Raw genomic sequence first — 22,557 nt, 5'->3', positions numbered from 1 at the left:
AGTGTTTTGAAGGAAGATGCTTTTATTTTTTTAAGTTTTTTTTTTTTTTTTGATGTGGACTTCTTTTTTTTTTTTCTTAAGGGCTTCCTTGGTGGCTCAGATGGCAGATGGTAAAGAATCTGCCAGGAGACCCAAGTGTGATCCCTGGGTCGAGAAGATCCCCTGGAGAAAGAAATGGCTACATATTCCCGTGTTGTTGCCTAGAGAAGTCCATGGCTAGAGAAGCCTGGTGGGCTACAGTCCACTGGCTGTGGAAAGTGAGACAAGAATGAGCGACTAACAGTTTCCGTTCTCTTTCATTTTTTGAAAGTCTTTATTGAATTTGTTACACACTGCTTCTGTTTTATAGTTTGGTTTTTTGGCCATGAGGCATGTGGGATCTTAGTTCCCTGACCAGGGATCGAACTGGCATCCCCTGCATTGAAAGGCAAGTGTCAACCACTGCATCACCATAATTGCCATTTTCAAAAATTGGTTTAATTTTAAAAAATGGGTACTATCTATAGTATCCAGGGGAAACCTGGAAGACGCCTTTCTTTAGGGTTCATCCCCTCTGCTGAGGTCCACTAAGCAGTCCTTGGGGTGCACTGATCTGACATTTCCCTACCCTCCCTTAGTAGCAAAAACCTAGCCTCTAGCTGGCCCCCAGCATATGCTTCTAGACTGAATCAAGTAGGTTTTTTGCTTGTTTTTATTTTGTTTTCCTATGGCCAGGCATGGGTGGAGCAGAGGGCTGGCTCTGTGTGAAAGGAGGCTGGAGGAGAAGTGAAGTTGAGGCTAGGAATACCCATGACCTTGTTCACAGATCCCTTGTTGAGATCATCCAGCAGATGCCGAAGTCCCCGGAGGACCGGGCACGGCTACGATGTTAGTAAATGAAGGTGACGACGTAGCTTTTGTTGTTTAGAACTGGGAAGGTTTTAAGGTGGGAAAAGCAGGGGAAGTTGTTGGCCATGCTGGCAGAGTTCGCAACACTGTATGATTTTAAGGCGGACTCCCTGTTGAAGAGTGCCATATCTAAGAAGGAGAGATACATACAGGTTTGCCAGCCTCGCTGGAATGTGGGCTTCTCTCTGGATTCACTCTCCCCACCGTCGTGGATGAGTAAACTCTGTTCAGGGGAGGGATGCTTGGCCTCCGTGCTGACCCGAAGCCTCTTCAGACCGCAAATAGCCAGGTATTCAGTGGGGAGAATGTTGGTACTGCACAGGGAAAGCTTCAGGTCCCGGACAAGCGTGAAGTTCAGCAGGAGCCCCAGCGCAGACGTGTCTGTGAACCAGATGGTCAGACGGTCACTATAGCTCGTTTGCTCAACGGCAAGAGGCAGCACGGTTTTACAGCTGCACATCAGGTTGGCCAAACTGTAGTCACAGTCTCGGATGTCTGCTGAGCAGCTGCACTTCCGAATGGTGTTTTCCTTGGTGAAAATGAGCGTGCCGTTCCTCTGAGCCCTGGTGAAGCAGTTGAGTGCAAAGACGCCCAGCGCACCGATCAGAAAGAAGCTGTGCCCAGAAGGAGCTGCCATTCTCGTCTCAGCGCAGGCCAGCCAGGTTCCTCTTCATGAGCCGATTCACTGAAAATCACCTGAAAGAAAATAAGTTTTGTTATCGTTTCTACTTAGAAACGAGCAACTTCTGGGAAAAAAGGAACCCCCGAAATAACATGTAAACTTTCTCACTTGCAGTTCCAGCAAAGGCAGGCGATGCTAGGAGCCCAAGTGTAGGGCAGGCTCTTTCCTAAGAGCCTGGGGTGGGGGAGGGGGGAGGGGAGCAACCAGGCCCCTAAAATCTGAAAAAGTGAGCTGGAAAACTCCCGGTGGTGTCTGCTGGTGGTGAGACGAACACGCCAACAAGCAAGCAAAGAGTAGATGCCGGGGGAGGAGACCTACTGCCTGCGGATGGAGAATTGGAGTGATTGGAGGGTACTGCCTGTCTTACCCACTTAAGCACGCACATTCCCTCCTCCCCCTCAATATCTGACTTCCTGGAATTCAGGAGACAAGCGGTTTCTTGTTGGAATCAGCTACCCACGTGCTATCTGTTAACGCAGCATGCATACCGATGATGAAACAGTTAATGGTAAACCTCAATGTCTAACTAGACAAACACGCTCCCCTCCCTCTTATCACTCTGTTTATACTACCGTTCATATTTTCCTGGTCTCCGAGACCAGAATTGTAGCCCACATTAACTGTGTCACTAGACAAGGAAAAGACCCATTGCGCAGCAATTCACCGCAGGGATCTTGATTTACCAGCTCCTTTCCCCCAAACAAACCGTATCAATTGATTTAATTTTTTTTTATTTTTCAGTTGGTTGCACGGGGTCTTTGCTGCCTCATGGGCTCTCTCCACTTGTGGCTAGCAGCAGACACTCCTCCTTCCAGCGCTCAGGCTTCTCGTTGCCGTGGCTTCACTTGTTGCCAAGCACAGGCTCGAGTTCGCAGGCTCAGTAGTTGTGGCATGTGGGTTTGGTTGCTCAGTGGCATGTGGGATCTTCCCAGATCACGGATCGAACCCGCGCCCCCTGCATTCTCAGGTGATTCCTAACCACTGTACCCCTAGGGAAGTCCTATGAACTGATTTCTCCAAAATGTGAAATAGTATGTAAACACCGATAAGTGATCAAATTAGGTAGGAATGCATGCTGAACTGAAAGAGCAGCCCTGGTGTCCAATTTGGGTGAAAATGCCCTATGGGTGTCTGGCGTTTAATTGATGTGTGTGTGGTGTTCTTTTATGGGGTGTGACTGAAATGACACACCTTGTGAAATAGGACACCAGATTTCAGTTTTTCAAAAATAAGTAAATTTCTGCTGACTTAGCTGATGACCGAAGAGAGAAAACAATATAATCCAGGGTATCTATCCATATGGCGGTGGGCACGGCAAGATGCTGGGAATGAGACCTCTGAACAGGACCTGGCGACAGCCCCCGCAGGAGGAGTGCTAAGGAGACACCGATGGAAAGTCAGTGCCCGGGGGAATAAACATGTGTCCAGAGAAGATGGTGAAGGCGGGAAAGGAGCTAGGCTGACCCGCACCCTTTAGGGAGCGAGATGAGGCTACAAGAGGGCAGCGCAGGTCAGCGCGAAACCCAGCGGGGACAGAGCTAAGAATGCTAGGGCGGGTACACGGGCAGCACAAGGCCATCAGCAGGAGCTGGAGGGAGGGTAAGGAGATAATGAATCGTCTCAGCCAAGTACACCTGAACAGGAGGGGAGACATTGGTTCACAGCAGTCACAATGTCATCCGTCCATTCATCCAACTGCTCATGGGGAGTTTCCTAGGTGGCAGGCACTTTGCTAGCCCTGGGGATGCAGCGCAGAATGAGAAAATGAGCAAAGAGCTCCGTGGGACTTGATTCTGCTTCCAGTGCCCCAGGTGGGCCAGGCCTGCATGTGAGGACCAGAGGCTAGGAGAGTGAAGATACAGAGAGAAACAAAACCTGGATCCTGCCCCGAGGGCGCCTATGCAAAAGAGGAAGGTAAAGAAGGCTGAACTGAGGATGTCAGTCCTTGGAAGGAAAGTTATGACCAACCTAGTCAGTCAGTCAGTGAAGTTGCTCAGTCGTGTCCAACTCTTGGCAATCCCGTGGACTGCAGCCTACCAGGCTTCTCCATCCATGGAGTTTTCCAGGCAAGAGTATTGGAGTGGGTTGCCAGTTCCTCCTCCACAGGATCTTCCCTACCTGGGGATCGACTGAGTTACCAGGGAAGCTAGTAGGCAGCATATTAAAAAGCAGAGACATTACTTTGCCAACAAAGGTCAGTCTAGTCAAGGCTATGGTTTTTCCAGTGGTCATGTATGGATGTGAGAGTTGGACTATAAAGAAAGCTGAGTGCTGAAGAATGGATGCTTTTGAACTGTGGAGTTGGAGAAGACTCTTGAGAGTCCCTTGGACAGCAGGAGATCCAACCAGTCCATCCTAAAGGAAATCAGTCCTGGGTGTTCATTGGAAGGACTGATGTTGAAGCTGAAACTTCAATACTTTGGCTACCTGATGCGAAGAGCTGACTCATTTGAAAAGACTCTGATGCTGGGAAAGATTGAGGGCAGGAGGAGAAGGGGACGGCAGAGGATGAGATGGTTGGATGGCATCACCGACTCAATAGATGTGGGTTTGGGTGAATTCCGGGAGTTGGCGATGGACAGGGAGGCCTGGCGTGCGGCAGTTCATGGGGTCGCAAGGAGTCGGACATGACTGAGCAACTGAACTGAACTGAACTCCTGAAGATACACACACAGGATCATAGCAGAGAGGCAAGCTAAGAGTCCATTCAGGAAACTGGATAAGACGTTTGATAGTGCTTTATGTTTATTTTGAAGTTGCCACAGAGTTTGAGTTTTACCTTTTTTAAAAGTATAAGCAGTGGTTTTCTCCTTTCTCACAATGGATTTTTCAAAAAAAATTTTCTTAATTAATTTTTACTGGAGTTTAGTTGATTTACAATGTTGGGTTAGTTTCTGCTGTACAGAAAAGTAATTCAGTTATGCACATACATATATCCACTCTTTTTTTAGATTCTATTCCCATATAGGTCGTTACAGAGTATTGAGAAGAGTTCTCTGTACTGTACAGTAGGTCCTTGTTAACTATATGTTTTATATATAATACTGTATAAATGTCAATCCCAATATCCCAAATTATTCCTCCCTCCCTTACCCCTTAGTACTCATAAGGTTGTTTTGTACATCTGTGACTCTATTTCTGCTTTGTAAATGGGTTCATTTATACCTCTTTTTTTAGATTCCACATATAAGCGATATCATATATTTGTCTTTCTCTAATTCACTTCACTCAGAACACCAGTCTCTGAAAGTGAAAGTCACTCAGTCATGTCCAACTCTTTGCTACCCTGTGGACTATAGTCCATGGAATTCTCCAGGCCAGAATACTGGAATGGGTAGTCCTTCCCTTCTCCAGGGAATCGTCCCAACCCAGGTCTCCCGCATGGCAGGTGGATTCTTTACCGCTGAGCCACCAGGGATGCCCAAGAATACTGGAGCGGGTAGCCTATCCCTTCTCCTGCAGATCTTCCTAACCCAGGAATCAAACCAGGGTCTCCTGAATTGCAGGGGGATTCTTTACCAGCTGAGCTACCAGGGAAGCCCCACACCAGTCTCTAGGTCCATCCACATTGCTGCAAATGGCATTATTTCATTCTTTCTTATGGCTGAGTAATACGTTTAACACACAGATTCAACATATTCTTGTTAACTGTGTCCCTTCTGCCACTTTAGCTTGGTGGATATTCAGGCTCTTCTTGTTTGCATGCACCGTACCCAGCATCCATATCGGAGTGTGTTTTACTGCAAGTTCTTAGACCTGCTTTCTGCCTGTTTACATCGTCTAGTAGTATCTATATTTCACAGGGTTTTCTTAAAGGATTTATTCATTAGTTGATTTTGTAGCGAAAGAAAGAGTTTGAGAAATGTGTAGAGCCATAATTCTCCCTGAACGAGAGGCTTAACGGTTTTAAATTGTGTTGCAATGTGATGGTAAGTACCCCATTTAGTAAGGAACAGTGCATAATTTATTAATTACAAGACAATTTTAGATGATTATTTGTCCCAGATTCCACTGAAGGTTTCTAGGACTTCATGTCCCAGAAACCTCTTCATCCCTGGACTAGGAATGCTGACGCCAGTACCACTGGCCTGCTTTGCTCCCAGCCTTGGAGGGAAAGGAAGGGAGGGGCATCTATCCATCAGCTGAAACCTGGCAACAAAGTATTGATATCATTCTCTTAAGTGTAGATACTGATCAGAGGCACAGGTGGAAAAAGATAGGGGTAAGACACTTTGGCCACCTGATAGGAAGAACTGACTCATTTGAAAAGTCCCTGATGCTGGGAGGGATTGAGGGCAGGAGGAGAAGGGGACGACAGAGGATGAGATGGCTGGATGGCATCACTGACTCAATGGACATGGTTTGAGTGAACTCCAAGAGTTGGTGATGGATAGGGAGGCCTGGTGTGCTGCAGTCCATGGGGTCGCAGAGTCAGACACGACTGAGTGACTGAACTGAACTGAAGATAGGAAAAGAACATGAATTTCCCGGAACAAGTTGGGCTGGAGGTCCCCAAAGGGATTTGTGAGCAACTTCCCAGCAGTCAAAGACCTGGCCGGACCTCAGCGAGAGCCCTGCCTTCTGGATGTCAGGGAGACTGAAGGCCAGACCAAGGAGGCCAGATGCATGGGGCCTCATGAAGGGACACAGAGTGGGCCAAGTGTCCCTGGTAACGGGTTTACGTGGTTTCCTCAAAGATGCTATGTGGACATTGTTCTCCTTCAGTCTTACCATGAGTTTCTTTCTTTAGTTTTCTTGACTGTGGATTGTGAGCACCTGACTTTCATGACGTATTTGTGCGTGCTCAGTTGCTCAGTCTTGTCCGACTGTTTGTGACCCCCATGGACTGTGGCCCGCCAGGCTCCTCTGTCCTTGGGATTCTCCCGGCAAGAATACTGGGGTGGGTTGCCATTTCCTTCTCCAGGGGATCTTCCCAACCCAGGGATCGAACCCTTGTCTCTGGCATTGCAGGCAGACTCTTTCCCACTGTTCATTTGGAGGTAAATTCCAGACTGGCGTAAGCAGAATGGGTGCAAGTGTGTCACTTTGCCCCACCCCCCCCCACCCCCCTTTAATATTTATTTATTTGGCTGCGCCAGGTCTTAGTTGCTGCCTGTGGGATCTAGTTCCCTGACCAGGAATCGAGCCTGGTCCCCCTGCATCAGAAGTGCAGAGTCTCAGCCACTGGACCTGCAGACAGGTCCCTACCCCAGCCGCTTGATCTGCCTCTACCCATAGTTGGGGTGGCACCGTGGGAAGGATGGTTTTCTCTGGAGGCTGCTGAACTTGTAGAAGGGAACCATGGATCCGTTGGCAAGTGCCAAGTGTCCAGAAGGGGTGAGCTTGAGAGTGAAGCCAACCCAGAGAAAAACAGAGATAAGAAGTGGAAAGATATTCCTAACAATCTTTTTTGTTTTTCAGCACCCAGATCAAGCTATGCCTGACATTCTTTCTTTTTTTTAAAAACATGATTTATTTGATTTTTGGTTGTGCTAGGTCTTCATTGCTGCACAGAGGCTTTCTCTGGTTGCAGAGGGCGGGTCTGCTCTCTAGCTGTGGTACACCGGCTTCTCGTTCCAAAGGCTTCTCTTGTTGAGGAGCGCAGGCTCCAGGTGCGTGGACTCAGTAGTTGCAGCTCAAGGGCTCCAGAGCAGTGACGCAGCAGTTGTGGCACATGGCGTAGTGACATTCTTTCCTGATTTTTTAAAATAGATGTGAACCACACTTTTCCCCTATTCAAGCCAGTTTGAATTGGGATTCTATACTGAGCAGTTGAAGGAGTCTTGGCGCACTGACATTTGATAAACTAGGCTTTCTTCATTCACTCAGTAAACATTTGTTGAGCACTTGCTTTGTGCCTGGACTGTGCTAGAAGTGGAGAAAATAAAGCCAATAGGAGCTCTGCCAAGGTGTTACACTCTAGCCAAGGACACACTGAACCAGTAGTCACAGTGTCACGCGATAATAATCATGACCACAACTCGTACGGGATATTCAGTCTGCACCAGGACTCCCTGGGAGTGGCTAAGTTCACAGGGGAGGTGATATCCGATTAGAGGAATATTTCTTGAATGGGAAAGATAAAAGGAACATTATCTATGTAATTATCATAGGGTGATCAGAATTTTTATAATCAAAAAGCAGGATAGAGAGATGGACAGTTTATGAAGACGGCAAGAGTAGCAGTCAGTTTGGTTCAGGTCAGCTGCCCAGTCATGTCCGACTCTTTGTGACCCCAGGGACTGCAGCACAACAGCCTTCCCTGTCCTTCACCATCTCCCAGAGCTTGCTCAAACTCATGTCCATCTAGTCGGTGATGCCATCCAACCATCTCATCCTCTGTCGTCCCCTTCTCCTCCTGCCTTCAATCTTTCCCAGCATTGAACTTTTCCAATGAGTCAGTTCTTTGCATCAGGTGGCCAAAGTATTGGAACTTCAGCATCAGTCCTTCTAAAGAATAGTCAGGACTGATTTCCTTTAGGATGGACTGGTTCGATCTCCTTGCAGTCCAAAGGACTCTCAAGAGTCTTCACACCATAGTTCAAAAGCATCAATTCCTGGGTGTTCAGCTTTCTTTATGGTCCACCCTCACATCCATATACGACTACTGGAAAAACCATAGCTGTGACTAGACAGCAGTAGGAAGCAAGGCGAGTGAGGGTCCTGTGGGGCTGGAATCCTCTGGCTTGCTCTGACATATCATTTTCTCAGTGTCCCAGCCTTTCCTGTGCTCACTCCATCACTGAGATTTGCCTGCTGCGACCTAATATGAACCCCCTCCACAACCCTAGGGGCAGGGACATAGGAAGGGGCAGGGGGCATGGGATCTATCTGTGCCCGTCTTTTTATGCCATGCTAGAATCTGCCCACAAATGAACAAATGTGTAGTGAAACCAGGATAAGGTTTAATTGCTTCCTTACACTACAGTCTAATGCCGTTAAAGGCATATGGTGGATTTACTCGGCTCCACACAGTCATTCAGGGACTCAGGCTCTATTTTTTTTTAATGCTAACTTCTAGAGACCTCAGGTCCTCCACAGCATTTTCTGCCCACATTTCATGGGCCAGAACTGAGCCACCTGACTGCACGCAGCTTGGAAATGATGCCCAGCAGTGTACCAGGAAGGAAGAGGAGAGGATGGGTATTGGTGGGCACTAAAAGTTACTGACCACACCTAGGTTGTAAGACACAAAGAATGACTTTATGCAACGACGGCAAAAGCTCAAGTGGTGTCAATCCTCCTAAACCTTTCAGGCAAGAGGCTGAAAGCCGTGTATGATCATTGACTCTTTGATCATGGAATCACTGAACATGTCCAGAAACCAGAGGTCCTATTCAGACTTAGTGCAAATATCATTTTTATATTGCAGTTGGAAAATCCTGAGTGCAATTAATGTGAACAGCTAGCTGCACAAAAGCAAAGACTCCTGAATTGAGCAGATACAGACATCAGACAACTTCAAAACAAATTCCACACAGATTCCTTCCCAATCTAGGATTACACCCAAAATTTAGATAATGTTTATACTTGGCTCCAAAGGGAACGTTTCAAACTGGACTAGTTTTGTTTATAAGAAGATATTACTAGTAAGGAGATAGTGTGTCAGTGGGAGGATAGCATTTGGACCATTTTCCTGAAAACAGATTTGAAATGTCATGAATAACGATGTTTTGAATTCTATAGTCTTAACACAGAAGACAAGAAAAACGACTGTGGGAATAGAGAGTAACGTTCTCCAAATCCCTGCCACAATTAAAACTGAACAGAGATCTCAAATTTTAATTCAGAAGTAAGTTTAATTTGAAATTAGGAGTGATTTTTTTTAAGTGGAAAGGCAATTTAAGGAAAAGACTCAATGGAAGAAACTAGAGAAGTAAGAGAACCAGACACTGATGAGATGCTCCAGTAAGAAGCAGACGGTCTGAAATATAAATCTGAATGGTAGCATGGGGCAGAAAGGCAGAAGAAATCCAGTGTCTGGATATCCAAAAAAAAAAAAACCCACTTGGATGCAGGACTTGAGGAGCTAGGCAAGGATGTCTCCCCCAAATGCCATCCCTAGAGGGTGTCCCTGCAAAACTCCTCTAATATTTGGAGGTGGTGGAAATGATAACAATTCCAGAAAAGGAGACAATTTGGAATCTTGGGTGTGTCCCATAAAGGGAGAGATGTACCCACACTCTGGATTATTTTATCAAAAGGGTGCCCACTGCTTGCTGACACAGACAGTGGAAAGATGGCCTCACTTACCACAGCGGCCTGACAGGTTGCCCAAGGGACATTGCATGCTCTATGGGAACAAACAGCTGGGGAACTAACTGTAAAGTGAAGTGACTGGTGGGTGCTAATTAAAGACACAGCTGGAGTGCTGGGCAGGAATGCGAAAGACTCCCAAAGAACGTGCTGTCTGGACTGAGAAGAGAGTGGCTGGGATAAGGAAAGCTGAGATGCTGAAGACAGAAAAGCAATTTCAGCAAAATCTCAGTCTAGAGTACTTAGTGTGTCTTTGGGTCACGAGGCTAGGAACGAGGCTGGGACTGTGCCAACCAAGCTAAGGGGTCTGGTCTCCAAACTCTTCTGATCTTCACTCCTTAAATAAGAACCCTTTCCAACAGATATAATTTTTAATTTATAAAGGTTTTAGAAATACCACACTTAAACGTTATTTACATTGTAAAAAATACACAAAAAGAATGGACTTTAAAATGTTTGAGATGAATCATGAAAATGGCTTCCCTGGTGGCCCAGCCAGTAAAGAATCTGCCTGCAATGCAGGAGACCTGAGTTTGATCCCTGAGTCAGGAAGATCCCCTGGAGAACGACAGTACTACCCACTCCTTGGAGTGGGTATTCTTGCCTGGAGAATTCCACAGATAGAGCCCATTAGTGGGCTACAGTCCACGGGGTCACAAAGAGTCAGATATGATTGAGTGATTAACACTTCCACCTCACTGGCTTGTGTATATACACACCCTCTTTGGAGGTCCCTGCAAGCGACAAAAGTGAGGAGCTGAGGGTTTGTAATCAGGGGTGACCTGCGTAGATCTGTGCTTATGGAAGCTCATGGAGGTGCCAGGCGGAGTCTGAATTACAAGAGCAGAGACCAGGCGACAAAGAGTTCTAAGTGAAAAAACACTTTTCACTTGCATTTTCTCTGATGGTTTATCTTTCTCCATTTGCTGACTCCTTCTAACTCCAGGCTCTCCAGATAAATTTATTTCAATATCTGGAGTCTTTGAGGGGGTAGAGAGAACCAAGAGGGTGGAACTGAGGAGGTGGGGAGGAGGTCGAGGCTCCCGCCCTGATGTTCCCTTGCTGTACCTTCATCTTAATTCCTTTCCATCCACTCTTTCCAGGTTCAGTTCAGTCATTCAGTCGTATCCGACTCTTTGCGATCCCATGGACTGCAGTACGCCAGGCCTCCCTATCCATCACCAATTCCCGGAGTTTACTCAAACTCAGGTGCCCGGTGCTAAAAACCGACTCTCATATAAGGGTCGAAAATGATTTTTGTTGTTGTTCAGTCCCTAAGCTGTGTCCAACTCTTTGCAACCTCATGGACTGCAGCACTCCAGGTAAGCCTTAATATAGATTTAAATAAACACATTCTTGCCCAAGGTGATTGCACTTAAAGCCTTAGCCCTACCTTGCTCCCTGTTAGAGGGAGAGCAAAGGATAGATAGAAGCATGGGAGAAGGGTGGAGTGAGACTCTTGTCTAGAGCCCAGTGGCCATCTGATCTCAGGTCCACTTCCCGCCTGTTCGTGGCTGTGATATCACTCTGCCCATGGAGGCCAGAGGGGAAATATTGGCTACTCTCTGTTATATGGATGAGATTCTCACCGAGATGCTGGATGAAGGCTTTAGGTGAAGAACCTCGAGAAGGATTTTTTGAAAAAAAAAAAAAAAAAAGAAAGAAAGGATTTTCAGCATTTTCCTTTTCTTTGACTCTGGTCCACAAGTGCACTGTAGAAAGCAGGTTAGAGATAAACACTATATAAACACTATGTAAGCTGATATCGGAAAGAGGAATGATATGCTTAGTGTTTAATATCTCAACGCTTACGATGTTGAAGGTAATCTGGGTTTCTCCCCAATGTTTTCTTACTAGGATGAGTGTTGCCGTTTCTTTCTTCTTCACATTCCACCATGGCATACACCCTGTCCGTGGGACGAGCTGCTCGGTTTTCACACACCCTCCTAGGTGATCCTGAAGCCACCACCCTGCGCCTGTTGACGAAAATCACTTCCCTTCCATGGAGGTTTACAAAGCTCAGCATGAGGGCCAGGAAAGTGGGCTCACTGTGACTCTGAGGCGACCGGTTTCTCTTTAGAGTTATACAGTAGGACCTCAACTATTTGCTGTCATCTGATGGCTTTCCTCATCCAGAGAAAGAAAAAGTACAAGTTTGTGTTTCCCCAAGTTGGAATTCAGGCAGAATCAGCTTCAAGCGTGCAATTCAGGTCTTCGGGAGATGCAATTTAAACTATTTTCGTGATTATTAAACTCACTGGATATTTTGGATCCAAAGAGTCTTTTCTTAATCATTTCTCTTAAAATAGCATGGGAATGAAACCACACAGGGTTTAACCACACAGGGTTAAAATAAGAGTAAAGCAAGATCATGTTGTAATATTAATATATATCTATTAGTGCTATTCACTATCACAACTAATCATAAGAACTGTAATATTAATACACAGAGTACTTTCAGTTCAGTTCAGTTCAGTCACTCAGTCGTGTCTGACTCTTTGCGACCCCATGAATTGCAGCACGTCAAGCCTCCCTGTCCATCACCAACTCCCAGAGTTCACTCAGACTCACGTCCATCGAGTCAGTGATGCCATCCAGCCATCTCATCCTCGGTCGTCCCCTTCTCCTCCTGCCCCCAATCCCTCCCAGCATCAGAGTCTTTTTCAATGAGTCAACTCTTCACATGAGGTGGCCAAAGTACTGGAGTTTCAGCTTTAGCATTATTCCTTCCAAACCACACCCAGGGCTGATCTCCTTTAGAATGGACTGGTTGGATCTCCTTGCAGTCCAACGGACTCTCAGGAGTCTTCTCCAACAGAGTGCTGCTAAGTCACTTCAGTCGTATCCGACTCTGTGCGACCCCATAGACGGCAGCCCGCCAGGCTCCCCCGTCCCTGGGATTCTCCAGGCAAGAACACTGGAGTGGGTTGCCATTTCCTTCTCCAATGCATGAAAGTGAAAAGTGAAAGGGAAGTCGCTCAGTCATGTCTGACTCTTCACGACCCCATGGACTGCAGCCTACCAGGCTCCTCTGTCCATGGGATTTTCCAGGCAAGAGTACTGAAGTAGGGTGCCATCGCCTTCTCCACTCCAACAGAGTACTTTAGTATTATTCATAAACTATGACTTTTGTAATGTCAGAATTAAATTAATAGTAATAATAGGAATATATATATTTGGGATATTAGAGCATGCCAAAAGCCACCTCTGCAAACCTCTAAAGTAATGACTCATTTAACACACTGCTTGCATGGAAAATCTGAATGGAGAACAGGCTCAGAATAATGATGATGTGTGGGGTCTGGAGGAGGGGTCGGTGGAGGGAAGCGTCAGACTCGTCTCCTTTTTCATTGTGTTGTTGTTCATTCGTTAAGTTGTGTCTGACGCTTCGAGACCCCATGGACTGCAGCATGCCAGGGTCCTCTGTCCTTCACTGTCTCCCTGAGTTTGCTCACATTTATGTCCATTGAGTCAGTGATACTATCTAACCATCTCATCTTCTACTGCCCTCTTCTCCTTTTGCCTTTAATATTTCCCAGCATCAAGATCTTTTTGAATGAGTTGGCTCTTCGCATCAGGTGGCCAAAGTATTGGAGCTTCAGCTTCAGTATCAGTCCTTCTAATGTATATTCAAGGTTGATTTCCTTTAGGATTGACTGGTTTGATCTTCTTTCAGTCCAAGGGACTTTCAAGAGTCTTCTCCAGCACCACAGTTTGAAAGTATCAATTTTTCAGCGCTCAGTCTTCTCAACCCAGACTAATTAAAGCTGTGGGCTGAGTCCAGAGGAACTGTAGGCAGAGGTTGCCTAGACAGCTCTCAAGAGCTCTGAGATGTGGGGCTTAGAGGTGGGGGACGGAGGCATTCTCCCCACTTCTGCACTGAGGGTAGCCCAGGTCTTGCACAGTGAGGGGCAGGCGGCATCATTTGGCCCCTCCTGGAGGACACACTGGGATGCTCCTGAACTCTGCTCTCTGGGAAGTGAATCAACAGGAAGCCCCTTAGCAGCAGCATGGGACAGTTAACATCCAACGGTGACAGAGGCACATGAAAGGACCCCTTGGGAACACAGGTAAGGCAATCCTGGGGACCCCAAGAAATGATTAGTGGAGACGTTATTGTGTAGACATAGTGGTATGGAAGGAGGCAAGGACCTGTATCAGGAGGGTGGGAACACAAGCCAATCAATTATAAGCAGTTAGTGTTAATTTAGCTTTATATGTGCCCAACGGTTGGGGAAGCCAGGACCTCTTCAAGTATCACTTGGATTGCTGCTTCCAGACAAATGTGTTTAATGGTAGAAATAAACTAATGTTCTCAAAAGCTTCTAGTCTGAGATAATTAAGAGCTAACTGAAAACAGGCATTTCATGTTTTGAAAGCACTGAGCTTAACTGAATGTTGATATCACGCACAGTTTGCCCATTGGGTGCTGGACCCACGGCTGTTGGTATGTTGTGTAAGTCGGATCTCTGCTGTGACAAAGCCCTGGTCTTCTGGCTGACCTGGGTTTCCCAGTCCCTGGTGCCTGACACGTGGAGGCCCTCCATAAACACTTGTGTTATTCAGGCGCATCCCTGCGTTAGCTAAGTCAGAGTGCATGTATCCCTCCTTTGCTTCCTCTCTTACTTTTGCCTCCTAGAATTGTGGAGTGCAGCACGTGATCAAATCAGCGAGCAAAATCCATTTCAGCGTGAATTTCAGCGCACGGCCCAGCCATGAGAGAGGAAGCATGATGGACTTTTGTGTGTTAGTCAAAGAGTGGGTGTATTTGAGCTCAATATCCCATGTCTTGCCTCTGAATCTCCTTGAAGGCCATCAAATGACATCTGGCGTAAGTCCCAACAGGCAACCCCAACCTCTTGTGACTTTACCAGTGAGCATCCTCTAAGTTTGCAGTTGCCTTGGACCATTTCTGTGAATCTGATGGAGACACAGGACGAAACACAGTCACCCAAGATGGGGACCATGAGCCCCAAATCAGAGCCCCAGATGGCTATCCTTCCACCTCACTCCACAGACTAAAAGGAAACATGAGTAGAATCAGTGTTGAGTACATATTGATCTCATAGATATTTGTGGGCATCAGAAACTATCGCCTGAACTGCTTTTGGTTGAAGGATTATAAAACCCTGCTGCAAACTTCCCAAAAATCTAACATTTAAGCATCCAGTCTTATAAAACTAATATGGGAAGAGCTTTGCTCAAATTACTGGGCCTGTATTATATGAGCGGGAGGTTGCCAAGGAAAATAAGCCAGAGTAATCCCTTTGCTAGGAGATGAGAAACAAAAAATGCTGGTAGACCTTTAATATTTTAATTACCTGCTTCCAGAACAATAAAAAGGGATTCAGGTCTTCCAGTTAACAGTTGTACATTATTACAGTCCCATAAAGTATCTTAAACTATTTCCTTAAAATGTAAGCCTTAAGCTTTTTCCTTTCATCTGCATTCAATGATTAGATTTCAGAAAAGTTAAGGGTTAAATTTTTCCTTTAGTGGTTTTAGTTACAAATATTGGAACCAAAGGCAATTTGAAATTTGTTGCTTTCTTGGAAGATTTTTAAGAGTTTTTATATGTCTACAACTAAAGGTAATGTGAGATCCTGGAACAGAAAAAGGACATTGGGTATCTAAAAAAATCTGAATAAAGTATGGATATTAGTTAATAATAATAATGCATCAATATTGGTTCATTAATGGTGACAAATGTATACTATAGCAATGTAAGATGCTAATAAAAGGGGAGACTGGTTGTTGGGTACATGGGAACTCTCTGTGCTAGCGTCACAATTTCCCTGTACGTCTAAAACAATTCTAAAATGAGAATTTTATGTGAAAAGAATGCCTCCTGATCTCATTGATGACTCACAGAAGATTGTTTCTGTGACAAGAGCAGGGCTCCAGTGGATAAACTGGACTACAAAATTTGGGTCAAATAGAACATCCATTAAGTAGTGACTAAGCATCACTACAAAGGACTCCTACAGAGCTCTTGGCCTTGGAGAAGATCCTGGCTTCCTTACTGACCTGGGAGACCAGGCATTTCAGAGACGCAAATGAGAAGTGGTCCTTTAATGGGAAATAAGTCACAACTGGAAAGAAGAGGCATCAGGGAAAACTGTTAGAACAAGTCCTGACATGTGTGCATAGGGGTGTGTGTGTGTGTGTGTGTGTGTGTGTGTGTGACGCTACCTCATACTGCTTATGTTGCCCCACGTCAGAAGTGTTTTCTGATTCTCATCTGCTGAGAAACCATCAGGATTCCCAGGGGGCCCAGTGGTAAAGTATCTGCCTGCCAATGCAGGAGGGGCAGGAGATACGGGTTCTGTCCCTGGGTTGGAAAGATCCCCTGGAGAAGGATATGGCTGCCCACTCCAGGATTCCTGTCTGGGAAATCCCACGGACAGAAGAGCCTGACGGGCTATAGTACACGGGGTGGCAAAGAGTTGGACACAGCTGAGTGCTGGTGCACGCGCGCACACACACACACACACACACACACACACACACACACGAAACCACCCTCATCTCTTAAACTGTCTTCACATCTTTCACCAATCTTTGGTAGACTAGATTCATGGATGACAGTTCTTGCCTGCCTCCAACCTCTTATTGGTCTACCTCAGTTAACCATAAAGGAAAAACCAAGCTTGTATAAGCAAATCTATAGTCACACAGAAAGTCAGTGCTTGCTTATGTCAGATTTTTAAGCCACTCTAATCAGACTGCCCTTAGAGTGGCCCCAATGGAACGATTGTCGTCAGGTTCCCAGTGACTCCCATTCCCCAGTGTGTCAAAGGGAAGTGAAGTGAAGTGAAGTCACTCAGTCGTGTCCGACTCTTTGCGACCCCATGGACTGTAGCCTTCCAGGCTCCTCTGTCCATGGGATTTTCCAGGCAATATACTGGAGTGGATTGCCATTTCCTTCTCCAGGGGATCTTCCCAACCCAGGGATTGAACCCGGGTCTCTCACATTGTAGACAGATGCTTTACCATCTGAGCCACCAGGGAAGTCCAATGTGTCAAAGCCAATGGTTAATTTCCTTGTCCCATTGTGCCTGACTGCTCACTAGCATTTGATATGGTTGCCCACTCCCTCCTTCCTGAGCAAAGACCCTTCTGTTCTTCCTTTCCATTGCATGCCCCTGTTTCCTTGCCACCTCAGTGGTCATTCCTTCTCAGTGTCGGGCTAGCATCTTCTCTCCTTCCATGATGTTGTTGCATACCCCTTGCTCAGCAACTGGCTCTCTTCTCTGTGTATATCCACTCCCTTGGAGATTGCATGCTGACCCCTGCATTTCAGTATTATCTATATGCTGATCATTACCCAGCTCCCAAATCCTCCCTTGAACTTCATGCTCATGTATCCAGCATCTCACTTGATAGCTCTACCTGAATATCTAACAGATACCTCAAACTTAACTTGTCAAATGTACACTACTTGACTCCTGAGAAAGTTCAGACTGCTAGATGAAGAAGAGACGTTATTGCATTAAAATGTTACTACACAAAATTTTGGGCTTCCCGGGTGGCGCAGTGGTAAAGAATCTCCCTGCCAGTGCAGGGGATGCAGGAGGCACGGGTTCGGTCCCTGGGTCGGGAAGGTCCCCTGGAGAAGGAAATAGCAACCCACCCCAGTATCTTGCTTGGAGAATCCCATGGACAGAGGAGCCTGGTGGGCTACAGTCCATGCGGTCACAAACAGCTGGACTTGACTGAGCGACTGACATGCACACACAGACCTTTACTGCCCCTCAGCCCTGTGTTCCCGGGGTTAAACTAGCTAAGTATAGAAAACAGTCATTGATAAGAGGCAATGTACTTTCAAATAAGAAATGTGGGAGTTACATGTCTGTTGAAAATGACTGAAATTAGGAACTACATACTTCCTTAATATTAATAATAATATTTAACAAGTGTGTCTTTTGGTACCAGGTACTGTTTGAAGTATTATTGCATGTCTTATATCATTTAATCCTTGCAATAATCTTAAAAGTAGATATTATGACCCTATTTTCATTATCAGAAACACAGAGAGGTTTCACAGCATGGTCACAGTCACAGAGGCAGAAGGAAACAGCTAAGATTTGAACCCAGACAGCCACATATACTCTAGGGAGTCATGATGGAAATGACAGCCCTATTTCCCATCCTAGGGTTGCGTTCTTACTCACATGACATCCTGTACCTTGGATTCCATTACTAGATTCTGTGGCCTTTAACCTCAAGTGTGTGTAGAAACCTCAAGCTAAATGAATGGGAAACAAAAGGAAAGAAGGAAGTTCCATTTTGCACAAGCATCAGAACACTTGTTTTTGTTTTTGTTTTTTTTTGAGAAGACACTTGTAAATTAGATCTTTAAGGACAACATTGGTTGAATGCTACTTCTTTTAACATGGTCAGGGAACATGGGACAAAGGCTTCTCGAGAATGAGCCAATAGGCAGTCTTAACTAAAATATACAGCTTTCTACTTGACACAGATTCCTGTGAGAGTTAATTAGCCAATGGTTGCAAACCCCTCAAGCCTTTCCTGTAAATGGCTTGATGTGCCTGTATGCATGGCAAGTTGCTTCTGTCGTGTCTGACTCTCTGCGATGCTATGGACCATGGCCCGCCAGGGTCCTTTGTCCCTGGGATCCTCCAGGAAGGAATACTCGAATGGGTGGCCATGTCCTCCTCCAGGAGATCTTCCCTGACCCAGGGATCAAACCCATGTCTCTTACATCTCCTGCATTGACAGGTGGGTCCTTTACCAATAGTGCCACCTGGGAAGCCCAAATGACTGGGTATACCCTTAGCTAGTCCGACCACTGGTGCTCCAGCTCAGCACATCTGGCCCCTGATCACACAGCCACGGGAAACGGCGATGGTCTCTTCTGACCACGGACACAGAGACATGACCCACTGCACCTGACTTGCTTCTTCTGTCCACATCACACGGCTTGTGGGATCTTAGTTCCCCAACCAGGGGTTCAACCCAGGCCCCTGGCAGTGAGAGGGCCACTGAACCACCAGGAAATTCCACGGACCCTGAATTTTAAAGGTAGATAGTATACTGCTGCTGCTAAGTCACTTCAGTCGTGTCCAACTCTGTGCGACCCCACAGACGGCAGCCCACCAGGCTCCCCCGTCCCTGGGATTCTCCAGGCAAGAACACTGGAGTGGGTTGCCATTTCCTTCTCCAATGCATGAAAGTGAAAAGTGAAAGTGAAGTCGCTCAGTCGTGCCCGATTCTTAGCGACCCCATGGACTGCAGCCTACCAGGCTCCTCCGTCCATGGGATTTTCCAGGCGAGAGTACTGGAGTGGGGTGCCATTGCCTTCTCCGAGATAGTATACTAGGTTTAAGTAATTGAAATACTGAGGTGAAAAAGAAAATTGAGAGATCCAAAGCAGCTGTAGAGAAGTATTCATTTCCATAGAGGCTTTGTCGGATCTGTTCTTTTCAGAAAATGCCCAATTTCTGTCAAAAATATGATGTGAAGTCTTTTTTCCTTTTCAAACATTATTTTAAGTAATGTATTACATTGAATTATTTGGTATAAAAATAAAAGTGAAAAACTTCCCAGAGATCACTCTTTCATCAAAAAAAAAAAATTTCAAGCAAGAGGTCCGATAGTTTTGGTAGTTTTTAAGGACAGGTTTATATGAATATTATGCCCAGTTCTTTTGAAGCATTTCCTTTCCTCAATATGCACCAGCACACGTATTGCTAAGAAACTCCCCTAAAACATATTTATGAAACAACGAAGTATCTGCAGAACTGCGTAAGGGTTACTGGTTTTGACTAAGACATCCCTGTAAGCCTGTCGCCTTTTGCTATAGTATTTATCTTGTTTGTTTCACTTTTGAATACAGGGGCCAATTTTTTAAAAAGTTAACTGATCTAAATGTTGATGCTCATCTAAATTTGATTTCTTCTTGTCTTCCTATGTTTTTTAATGAATAGTGTGTGAATAAACAGTAAATATAACACCATTAGATAAATAGAACATTATGAGCTAAAAGCAGAGCAAAGAAATAATAAAAACCAATGTTTTGAGAGTTCCCAGTTTTGCTTGTGATCACAATAAGGAAAAGCGATATAACACATAACTCTTTCACTGAGTTCTTATTTAGCGTTAAAGACCAACAGGAAATATAGCTGGAATTTTTCTTGTTCTTTCTTTTTTTTTTTTTTTTTTACTTTTTCGCCAGATCTTAAAAATAGAAGCAAGAAGCCCAGATTCCACGGAGATATCTGTTACATAATATTAACCTAAGTGAGTCTATCTATTTAGGGAATAATGAGAAGACCACTTCATTCTTTGTTTGATGTTCTGAAAACATTTCCTTTGAAAGGAAAGAGAATCTCAGTAGAAAGCAATTCACATGCCCGGAAGCTTAAAGGAGAGTTTCACGGTGAAAGTGACTCATAAGTGTGCGTTATACTCAGGAAACGCAAACGCTGCAGAAGAAGGTGGTGCTGATGGTGGCTCTTCAAACATTACAGAACTTTCCTGCCATGCAGCAGAAATCTGAAGCTGTTAAAAACTGTTAAGCCTGATAGGCTTTGCAAAAAAGGACAGGAAAATGACTTACATCTCAGAGTTCCACTAAGAGGTTGTCTCCTTCACTCCCGGGCTGATCCTTCACTCAGGCTTGACAGCTGGTTTAATCTGCCGGCAGGAAGGACGGAATGCCTGTTCTTGCACTTGCTGTTCTTTTCCGTTTTCAGAAGGCCAGTGGCCCTGGTCATTTCCATGGCGACCAGAAGCACGCTGCCAGCCTTCCAGTTTCATGAACCACACAGCAGAAGAGAACCCGTCTTGGTCACTGCTGGCCACTCTTTGGGAGTTCCAAAGTGGAAAGTTTCCAGAAGAGTCAAAGGAGACTGCTGCTCTATGCTGACTTGAAGGGCTGACGGTGATGTGAGGAATTTTACTTTAGCAGGAAATTGAATGGATTAAACGTAGAGCGTGGAAGACTCCTTGATGCTTTTACTATCATGATCATGCTTTGTTCCACTCTTTTTGGCCCAGTGAACTGTTACTTACGGCGAATACCCGAACTCGTATGAAAATTGCCCCAGTGTAGTTGTTCCAAAGAGAAAATTAACTCATTTTAGCTCCAAAGACGTAGTCCTGACGAGAGATTATTACACTGTGTGAAGCAAGTCAGACAGAGACAAAGATCATATGAAATCACTTATCTGTGGAATCTAAATATGATGCAATTTTAGTATATGTGCTGCCAAAGCTAGCGCTAAAATATGATACAAATGAACTGATTTACAGAACAGGACCAGACTCACACACATAGAAAACAAACTTATGGTTGCCAGGGACTTCCCTGGCGGTCCACTGGTTAAGACTCTGAGCTTCCCACGCATGGGGGTGTGGGTTCGATCCCTGGTGGGGGAACTAAGATTCCACACTTCGTGCTGCATGCCCCCTCCCCAAAATAGCATCATACAGACTCATGGGTACTACATGCGGGAGGAGGGGCAGGAATAAATTAGAAGTTTGTAATTAGCAGGTGTAAACTACTGTATGTGAAACAGATGAACAACAAAGTCCTGCTGCGTAACACAGGGAGCTATACTCTATATCTTATAATAACCTTTAATGGAAAAGAATATGAGAAAGAATATATGTACACCTATCTGTGTATACCATTTTGCTATACACCAGAAACTAACACAACATTGTAAATCAACCAAACTTCAACAACAAAAAAAACCAAAACAAAGATATAGTCCCGCTCTATCTTCAGTTCGGTTGCTCAGTCATGTCCGACTCTGTGACCCCATGGACTGCAGCACACCAGCCTCCCTGTCCATCACCAACTCCTGGAGTTTACTCAAATTCATGTCCATTGAGTCGGTGATGCCATCCAGCCATCTCATCCTCTGTCATCCCCTTCTCTTCCCGCCTTCAATCTTTCCCAGCATCAGGGTCTTTTCCAATGAGTCAGTTCTTTGCATCAGGTGGCCAGAGTATTGGAGCTTCAGCTTTAGCATCAGTCCTAATGAATATTCAGGACTGATCTCCTTTAGGATGGACTGGTTGGATCTCCTTGCAGTCCAAGGGACTCTCAAGAGTCTTCTCTGACTCCACGGTTCAAAAGCACCCATTCTTTGGCGCTCAGCTTTCTTTATAGTCCAACTCTCACATCTATACATGACTACTGGAAAAACCATAGCTTTGACTAGACAGACCTTTGTTGGCAAAGTAACGTCTCTGCTTTTTAATAAGCTGTCTAGGTTGGTCATAACTTTTCTTTCAAGGAGCAAGCTGTGTCTTAAGTTCATTTAAAAAAATGTTAAAAACAAATAAACATGTAAAATATTCTGTTTCATTAACTAATGAGGGCTCATTATGGGAGAAAACAGATGGATGGTGGTGATGGAGAAAAGTTTTGCTACTTAAAAACATTAGAAGACTGGAGCAATTGAATCTATCATTCCCCGTATACAGATTAGCCAATATGCTAAAGAAGAGAGCACCTCCCTAGGGAAGTTTATTCATTTCTTTATCATTTATCCAGTGAGCTTGTTCCACACTCCTGCACTGTGCCAGAAGCTTAAAAGAACAATAGAGATAACTGTCATCATTCTTGTCTTCAAAGAAGTTGCAATACAAAAAGGGTAGTTATATATGTTGATTGTGGGAAATGTTTGAGGGGTGGGCACAAAGAAAATACGTGGGAGAGTTGGAAAAAATAGGACTACATTTTGGCAGGAAGACTG

The 22,557-nt window shown here is 45.2% G+C and overlaps 1 protein-coding gene across 2 annotated transcripts; it reads right to left on the bottom strand.

The window, feature by feature from the left end:
- On the bottom strand, positions 367-20,607 carry C1H21orf62 (chromosome 1 C21orf62 homolog). 2 transcript variants are annotated; one of them, XM_005674685.3, is made up of 2 exons: positions 20,409-20,607; positions 367-1,584 (listed from the first exon to the last, which is right to left on the bottom strand). In XM_005674685.3, exon 2 carries the CDS (start codon positions 1,523-1,525, stop codon positions 869-871), a length of 657 nt encoding a protein of 218 aa, XP_005674742.2. In that variant the 5' UTR covers positions 1,526-1,584; positions 20,409-20,607; the 3' UTR covers positions 367-868. The 2 variants fall into 2 exon arrangements, with proteins under 2 accessions (XP_005674742.2, XP_005674743.2); XM_005674686.3 differs by lacking the exon at positions 20,409-20,607 and adding an exon at positions 1,679-1,904.

This window comes from Capra hircus, chromosome 1 (assembly GCF_001704415.2).
Source record: "Capra hircus breed San Clemente chromosome 1, ASM170441v1, whole genome shotgun sequence".
In the NCBI taxonomy this organism is placed as follows: Eukaryota; Metazoa; Chordata; class Mammalia; order Artiodactyla; family Bovidae; genus Capra; species Capra hircus.
This window is presented reverse-complemented; position numbering and strand designations above follow the sequence as displayed.